At 35.5% G+C, this 9,511-nt stretch overlaps 2 protein-coding genes across 2 annotated transcripts; both read right to left on the reverse strand.

Annotated features, from left to right (window-relative positions):
• Positions 1 to 1,592: 1,592 nt before the first annotated feature.
• Positions 1,593 to 3,283, reverse strand: LOC118755530 (piggyBac transposable element-derived protein 3-like; the record flags this gene model as incomplete). Its single annotated transcript, XM_036490363.1, has 2 exons — positions 3,253 to 3,283; positions 1,593 to 2,375 (listed from the first exon to the last, which is right to left on the reverse strand). Coding segments are annotated over exons 1-2 (814 nt in total), but the record flags the coding sequence as incomplete, so codon positions are not given.
• Positions 3,284 to 3,383: 100 nt separating this feature from the next.
• LOC118755529 lies at positions 3,384 to 3,868 on the reverse strand (the record flags this gene model as incomplete). Its single annotated transcript, XM_036490362.1, is given in 1 exon segment — positions 3,384 to 3,868. A coding segment is annotated over 1 exon segment (293 nt), but the record flags the coding sequence as incomplete, so codon positions are not given.
• Between the last annotated feature and the right edge of the window lie 5,643 nt (positions 3,869 to 9,511).

The raw sequence follows: 9,511 nt of genomic DNA on the forward strand, positions 1-9,511 counted from the left end.
TGTTAGTTACGAAGAAGAACTGGAAAACAGTAACATTTCGAATACAGCTGCCCTTATTAGAATGAGAATAGCAGAGAGTTTGTTATAAACGCAGTTTTATTATAAAGTATGTGTGTTTAGAATTCAGGTACACCAGCAAAATTCATTTGTCTTAAAATTAATAAAATATTTACATAAAAATTCAACAAAATATCTTTTCAGTCTTAAATCCTAAATCTACATATAAACTAAGTAAATGCAACAAAATATCAATTCACACTTAAATCTAAAAAATATTTACACAAAAAAAAAAACAAAATATCACTTCAATACTCTCACAATAGTGGTATGAAAATTAATTCCGGAAGTACTCCAAAAATTTTTCAAAAATTTCAGATTGGCGTTCCACTGCAGCAGTTAATTTGTTTGTGGCGTCCACCTGCAGCATTGATGCCTCTTCCATTTTTTTGCAGCCTCAGCCTGCCCTTTAGCGGCTTCTGTTTGGACTTTGGCAGATTCAGCCACTGTCTCTCGGAAGGTGCGCTTCCTATTAGTGGAACGTAACGTGTGCGTTGGTGTAGGACGGGTTGTCTGTGTAGTGGGAGTTACTACTCCCACTGGTGGTGGTTGGTTGTGCCTTATAGGAGATTGAAGGGTGGTTGTTTGTTGCCTTCGTTGGTCAAGTGTTGGCGATTCAGTCACAAGTAAAGGAGGCATTTCCTCCAACGACGAATGTCTTGACATGTTAGAGGTCGCCGTCGAAGGAATGCCGAAAACTCTGCCGCTCGGGGCTGCTGACCTCGAAATAAAAACCAGGCTGTCTATGGCCTGCTCCATTTCGGAAAGCGGAGAGTGACGGAATGGACTACCACCGGTAGCAGTAAGGCTTCGTTTGTTTTCGGCAATCTTCTTTTTTGTCCGGATTTTCAATGTCAGTAAAATGGAAATAGTGCGCAAGCATTTATCTACCACATACAATTTATGCACTTATGCTTACTTTCTTCCATTCGACGGCCGTTCTTGTAGGAGGACCATGAGAATTAATTTTCCTCATAATTTCCTCCCACCGCTCCTCTACCCTTCCTCGATCAGATCCAAACACTGCAACACCTCTGGCCAGGTCAGGATTTCTCTCCATTTCTTTTACAAGTACTTCAAATTGAGTGGTTGTAGTTTTTTTAGCGCTACAAGCATAAATATTAATATATTTCCTTAAACCAAGTTATATTTTTTATTTTCTTACTTTTCCTGGCAGAACCCTCCATCTTAACCCTCAAACCGCTAAATCTTTAAGAGTGAAAAATTAATAGTAAATAAATTTTTTTTAGCAAAATTATAGCAGAATGACCTTAAAAATATCTTCTAAAGTAAAATTAAATTTTCCGTTTAGTTGTTACACTAAAAAACAGAAAGGATGCCTCAGGGCACTCATATCGGTTAAAGCCAAAAATAAAACACTGGTATAAAGGGAATTCATGAATGTGTTTCTTATTGAGCAATGTAAAATAATTTAAATGTTAAAGTAAAAAATACTTATTATTTATGATGGTAATCATAAAAACAGTTTTTGTTGCTTGAACAGCAAAGGTGGATATCACACTTTTGACAAATACACTGCGTTTGTGAAGTTTTGCACAATTTGCATTTTCTCTTGCCGCCATCTTTGCTCAGCCAAATTGGAAAATGATCAATTTCATCAAATCGCACGTCGTCAACTGGATGTTTCGCTTTCAGACCAATACTGATAGCTCCTGGCTTCGAGGTTGATGTCAGTGATGTAGATGGACAAGACGTTGGTTTTCGGCCAGATGCTCGTTTTTGCGTATATGCGACCAGACCGGAAGCAATCTCTTCGCGAAACTCGGGCAACTGCAATAATTTCTCCTCCTCCACTGATACATTATTTGAATCATTCAGTCTTTCATTATGAATTCGTTGGTACAGTATAAAGGAATTCGTTGCTGCCATGTCAATAAAGTGATAAAATAATCTGGTCATTGCGTCTCGTGTTTTAGCGCGAATATGATAGCGACCCATTAATCCATCCATCTTATCGACACCGCCCATATGGCTATTGTATTCGTCAATTATTTGGGGACAGTCGACTTCAATATATTTTTTGCCTTTGCGATCATATCTTGTTGCCTTTTTTGCTTGTAAATTAGGATTTGCTCGTGCAAACGGTTCTATTCCAACATAAGTTGATGCAAATCGAACTGACTTATTGTCTTTCCACAAAACATTGCTGATCTCTACTCCATAGGCTATGCCCACAAATTCTGCCGAGAAACCTCTTGGCTTGTCCTTTACAATATTGTCGCATGGGAGCTTACAGTTGGAAATTCGATTTACCCGGATGGTTCCTAAGCTGTAAATGCCACGCGCACGTAAATAAACTAACAAGGGCAACGTAGTGTAGAAGTTATCAAAATAAATTATATGATGGACAAAATCGGTTACAGTTTGTGATAATCGGATAACCACATTTGCAGTACTCCCAAGATCGGGATTTCCTGGTAAAATTGTATTATCACCAGCGCCGTTATAAATTTCAAAGCGATATGCAAATCCATATGAATCGCACAACACAAATAATTTTATGCCCCATTTGTGCGGCTTGTTTGGCATGTATTGCCGAAGGTGGTGCCTCATTTTAGTACTGCACATCTGCTCATCGACGCAGAGTCGCGCCTGCTTTGGGATCGAGTCAAAACGTTTGTTGAGCAGATCGGAAAGAACTCTTATCCGAAACAAAGGATCGTAACCTGGTTGTCCTTTTTTGACTCTTTCACTTTCATTCCGGAACGACAAATACTTTTTCATTACCTCAAACCGTTTAAAGGTCATTGTGCTTTGAATTTGCTTGAATGAGTTTTTTCCCCAGTAGCTCTCCAAGTACTTGTAAAGTTCATAAATGTCTGTGTTAAATTTTGTATTTATATCTTCACATAGAGCTGCACGATTTGTTTCTTCGGAAATCATTGACATAATTTCTTTGTTGAAGAAATAGCAAAATATTTCCATTGGTGTTCGAAGTTTTTTGACATCACTTGGCAGCGAGGTGTCTCCTCTAAAAGCAACCTCATTAACATGCAATTTTAGTGACCGTTGGCGCCATATAATTTTTGAAAATTCTTGCGAGTTCTTAGATATTGATTCGATACCTTTAAAAAATAATATTTACCAAAAGACATATGTATATATACATACATATATACTTATTTATATACATAAGTATAATTGGAGGAAACGAATTTTACACCAAATACTTACTTTCACCAGTAAAACCACCAGCAGAGGGCATTATTGATGGACCTGCAGTTTCGATTGCAGGTAGCGGAGACCGAACTCTTTTTCTCGGATTTTTCGTATCCGAAGAGGAGGCACCCACATCAAGCTCTGTGGTTTTTTCTCCGCCTGCCAACGAAGTTTCCAGTGCACTGGTATTCAACGACATATCTAACGCGCCATCAATAAAGATATCACTGTCGTCTATATCTTTAATGCATTGTGATATAATGTGTTCGTCTTCTGGATCTATTCCTTCTGGCATATATTCTGGGTCTGCAATATCATCGTCGGAACTGAAATCGTTTTCTGCATCAGTGTCTATCGAATCCATTATTTCCTGCAATTGCTCCTCCGTCAACTCGGATAACTTTATCCGAGACGATCGTTTATAGACAGCATCTCCCATATCTATCAATCACTTTGGAAAAATAGAGAAAATGGGAGGAAAAAATAAAAGAAATCCACTACTGAGGAAATATCAGCCGAAATATTGAACTATGCTTTTTTACACCGGAACCGATAAGGATGCCCTGAGGCATCCTTCACTTTTTCATTCATAGCACACTAATTTCGATTTATTTACAGCCATTAAATATGCAAAGAGATATCATAATATCGTACCTTTTCAACAAAAATTGTTTCAAATCACTAAATTTTTATTTTGGTCAATGTTTTAGACAATAAAAACAAAGAAATCACTGCAAAAGAATATTATGTCAACGAACACACTTCTCATACGCGACTGGCCATAAATGGAAAACGAAACTTTTGCGAGCATTCAAAGCTTCTAAGCAAAGAATGCCAAATTTCTGATGAAACTAATGGCAGTTATTTTAAACAAAAAATATATGCCCCTGTAGGGAAAATGAGATTTTAGTAATGGATGCCCTGAGGCACTCTTACCGGTTAGAGGGTTAACGATCACTAATAACCTTTCGTCTGTTTTCAACGATTGTCGTCTCACTTTCGTCTTCTATTCGCCTTAAAAAATTCCAAACTAGACGAAAACTACGTAACGATCAGCTGTTTTCGTGCTGCCAGACGATTTCGACTTACATACTACCAACACACGAAAGAAACGTCTGGCAGACGAAACGAACGTTCGCTTCGAGATACATGATTAGGCTGAAAATCTTTGTTTTTTAGTGTGATGCCGACGTCATATTCAAATATGCAGGCATTTAGACCAAAATACACACATATGTTAATCGTAAATCCTGTTTTGTTTGTATAACTTGTGATTGTTTTTGAACTTTCTAAAAAGAGAAGTATTTACTTAATTTTGAATGATTATAACTTTTATAAGATAATATTTATTTCACTATGATCCTGTAAAAACAAAGCAACCGAACTGATTTAGCGCTATCGATAGTGCTATCGATAGTTTTGTTTTTTTCGAGACTATCGTGAATATTGATAGTTTTTCTGAAAACTATCAAAACTATCGATGGTGATGGTGATAAATGAGTATTTGATGAAGCAGCTGCATGATTCCAAGGCATGATTCAATAATACAAGGTTCGATAAACTGACATTTGTCTCTCGCACCGCTCCCTTAGTGGCACCGTGTTGCTTCTTTGCAATTTTACATTGAAACAGTGTAGCTTTGGTGTGAAATAAAAGTATAAGCTTTTGTGCAAGATCTTTATTTGTATATGCATATGAAGCATATTTAACTGATGAAAACATAAGCATTGGATGTTTACATCAGTCTCATAGTAGTCTTATTTTAATTTTGAGTCATTTTGCAGTTTTTATACGGCTAAATAGCATATAAATTACGTAATTCACGTAGATATATCAATATTACGTTCAACATTTCGTTTAAAATGCCAGATTTCCTGCAAATACATTAGAATTTATGAAAGGAATTTCACTACTAATTGCCTACTTGCGTACTTTTCTACTACCATTTTCGAAACAAGGGATTGCCCTTTCTCTGTCCTCCGTAAATGCAACCTTTTGTAATGCCCGTATGATACTACGTTTTTTTCCTGTATTTTTCATTTGAAATACAAACAAAAAAACTGACGAAAGTCAAATTACAAAAACTATTCGGCAATAGTTGTGTTTTTTTACAAATTAGGAGCGTTCCTTATCTCCCAGAAATAGTCAGAAAAAGACCAAAGTAGTCAGATTTAGTCCAAAAAGCGTTCCTTAACTCGGAAATGACAGCAAAAAATCAGAGAGCAACACCCAGTGAGAGTGACTCTCATCAGTCCGAAGTAGTCAGAAGAATTTTTTCTGGCAAAATCCTGAAAAGTGTCAAACTTAACTAAATTTAAATTAACGGAAATTAAAGAATACGCAAAAAGTGAGAATAATCTAAAAAGTAAAAGAAGTGAATTGAAATTGGAAGGAGGCAAAAAATAATTGATATAATAAGTGTTTATTGTGCTTGTGCTTGTGTGAATGTGTTTTGTACATACATTTCCATTTTTATTTGACGTTAGCTTTGTTGTTGCCATTCTTTGGACTAAAAATTTGGCTTTTTGCGTTCCTTTACTTTTTCTGTTATTCTCTTTTAGTGAGCGCATTTTGCTTACGCTCCGGCATTTTGACACTTTTCAGATTATAGTCCAAAAAGATAAGGAATGAACCTATTATCCAGTAACTTGCCAGTAACTCTCCAGTAACTTTATTTCTAACAATTCGCTCTCATAGAAAAATTTGCAAAAAAGTACGCGAACGCTTTTCCAGTAATAATTTGCAAGTTTCATGAACAGCTCATAAATTGGTTGTTTATTCGCAGCAAATTCCTTATAAAACAATATATTTTGTATTTAAATAGGTTTATTCTGTGAAATTCAACAATAAAAAGCCACAAACAGTTTCCTTATTAGTTTAAATTTCATCCAGCAGCATGCGATCAGCTGTTTTTCGTACTGGCAAATTCTTACAAGTAAAAATTTATCCAGTAAAATCCAGTAAAAACTTGCAACTTCAGCTGTCATTTTTCGCTCTCTCAATTTCCCCTACTTGGCAAGTTTTTGCGTACGAAAACGCGAAAACATGAAAATTCGTAAAAACTTTTACTGGATTTTACTGGAAATGAGTAAAAAAACGCAACTTATGTGTTAGAGAAAGACAAATTCTGTGTGAAGAACAGCTGAGTTTTGACGTTTCATTACCGAAATTCAAATAAACGAAATTAAAATTGATGTAAAACAGTTTTGTAACAATAAAAATTAAATTAAAGTGGCAAGACAACTACGTATTCCATTTATTTGACAAAGTCCACGGTGCAGAATATATATGGAATCATATGCTACCATCATATAAGCACAAATATAAAAAGCAGCAGTTTTGGCTCGCTTTGGTGGATGAAATGAACTCAACGTTCACAGCAAATGTACCATTTCAATACGGTAAGTTTTTAGCAAGTTCACATGTAATAACTAAAAGATATATTATATATATGTTTGTATAATACATATATGTATTTAAAGATGAAGTTACGCACAAGTGGTGCAACATCAAGTCATATCTCAGTTCAGAGAAGCAGAGGATGGACAAGGCAAAGAGAAGCGGTGCCGGCGGAGACGAAAACGTACAGACCAGCTGGAAGTTCTATGAAGCTTTGAAATTCCTACAACATGTGAATGAGCATACACCATCAGTGAATAATTTTTATAAGTGGAGTTTGCAGGTACGACTTTTATTGTGTAAAACCGGGCAAAGCGTCGATTCGCGTGCTACGTAAAATTTGCTTAATATTTTCATTCTCTTGTAGAACCTGGACCCTGATCCCAATCCATCGCGTAAGCTTGGGGAGCAACTGCAGCCTGCAGAATGTTTCTATCCAGGCTTTGACTCAGAGTCATCTTTTTCACTCATCGAAGACAACACAGAGTTCATTACAATTACCCCTCTTGCAATTACAAGTAACAGCAGTATCCAGTCGCTCCAAGATACTAAAAACATCTCTACAGAAGACACTAATAGTGATGCAACACCAATTAAAATCATATCGGATGAGATTGTAACTCCACCTCTGGTTACTTCGCAAAACTGTGGTCGGTTTGATGACAATAACAACAATAGCACTAGAAAGTTGGTCCATGCAACAAGAAAACGAAGAACAAAAATTAATTATGATTTGGATGAAAACGCCTCTGCTTTAATCGAAGCATCACAAAATGTAACAAATGCCTTTCATGTTGCATCAAAAACAAATAACACTGACGAAAAGGCAAACAGTTTTGGGATATACAGTATATTTTGCTTTGCTGCCTCTATGCTTAAGTGCACATTTAAGATACCTACCCCAAAATGCGCATCAAAAGCATTATTTTTAACATTTATAAGGAAACTGCTCCGATAGACGCATTCAACATACCTGCACATTGGCGATACCTGCCTTAAAAATTGTGCGACTAGTGTCAATTATTAATGAAAGTATTACGTTTACCTGTACTGGGCCTTCAATTACCTAATTTTACAACTTTTTATTTATTGTGCTCATCTCGCAGAACAACGAAAATGGCTATCAATTTATGTAGTTATATAGATAATTAGATAAAATTTGGTAAAAATTACGCTTGCAGTAATTTCTACATGGTAAGTGCTCCGCCAATATTTGGTTTCATAGGGATTCGGATACCTTCCTCCTTGAAGTAGTAAAGAAAATTCGCTTAAGTGCCTTTTTCGGTTACGTGCACAAGTTTTTCGTGCAAAGAAGGATGTGCAGCTAAGCAAAATATACTGTACATGGGTGAAGAAATTGTAAAACTGGACCCCGACTTGCAACTCAAAGCGAAGAAACAAATGCATGACATTTTGATGGATCTGCAAAGTGAGCAATTGAAACGGAATGGGCTTATGTAACACAATGACTATTTATATGTATGTATGTACACTCATAGACAAAAATAGGAGTGTCCCTTTTTGTCATGTTTTGACAATTTTCCGTAGGTTATTGAATTTTAATAACTTATTTATAAAACTTTAGTTAACTCTACAACCAAACACATATCACTAGAAGCTTTAAACTTTAAACAAAATTCAAGAAAATGCATAAAATTACATAACAATTTCGAACTTCCTTTTAAGTATTTCAAAAACAAAATCGGTTGTTGCGGCGCCCTCAGCTTAAAAAAAACAATACCCAAAATTAACGGTGATCTTAAGCCACTTGAAATTTGCCATTTATTACATAAAAATTACACATCTACACAGACATGCAATTTTCTTTTTAATATTTAAAAGAAAAAAATCGAAATTTTGATGTGTTTTCCTGAATTTCGTTTAAAGTTTAAAAGTTTTATTGATATGGTTTTGTTTGTAGAGTTAAGTATACATCCCGTGTCATAATTATAAACGCACCACATATTGCCAAGTTTAAAGATTTTTAATTAATGGGGTGTATTTTTACAAGTAAATTATTAAAGTTCAATAAATAAAAGGAAATTAGTCAAACTTTACGAAAGGAGGCAGAGTTATTATTTTGCCGAGTGAATATGTATTTTGATTATTCTTACCACTTTTTTACCTTATTATTACTTTCATTAAAATATTTGGTCGCTCTAATTGAATCAAAAATGTAACAGTGTTTGTACTACTCACGGTGCACCGGTAAGTAGGCAGGTATTAGCTAGTAGGTATGTACATAAATTGAAGACATTGTACTCATTTATTTAATCACCAAATAAACCAATTGTTGCTTCTATTTACTGGTATGGAAAATTTCCAACACGAAAAGTTTTGGTTTATTTAAACAATGAAACGATATTTTAATTTACCGCAGAAAAATAGTTTTCGAAAGTTTTTCTTATTTTTTCAGCGCTCCTTTTTGACGCATTTCTTTCATCTATTTTCTATTATTGCATCTATTTCACTTTCGGAAATGGCGTCAAATGTAGTTTTCTTTTTCACATTTTCTGTTCTTAAAAAGTTGTGCACACATACGCAAGATAATACAATCTGAATGACTGCAGCTGGAGCGCGATGGATGGGTGAAAATAAAACTCGAAAACGGTTCGCAAGAATGCCAAAAGCATTTTCAACAACGCGCCTGTTCCTCGAAAGTATGTTGTTGTATTTAAGTTCGCTTGGTGATAGTCTTAGATGAGAGTAAGGTTTCATTAAGTAGTCTTTTAGAGCAAAGGCATCAGGGAGTTGACATGAAAGGGAGCGTGCATGGAGTTGGTATATGTACTTCATTTTTTTCAATAGCGTATTTCAGGTCTGAGTTCAACCAAATTCCAGCATCACCCACTCTCCCATTAACACCGACATCAGC

This window comes from Rhagoletis pomonella, unplaced genomic scaffold, assembly GCF_013731165.1.
Source record: "Rhagoletis pomonella isolate Grant_MI unplaced genomic scaffold, Rhpom_1.0 Rhpom_scaffold_06497, whole genome shotgun sequence".
In the NCBI taxonomy this organism is placed as follows: domain Eukaryota; kingdom Metazoa; phylum Arthropoda; class Insecta; order Diptera; family Tephritidae; genus Rhagoletis; species Rhagoletis pomonella.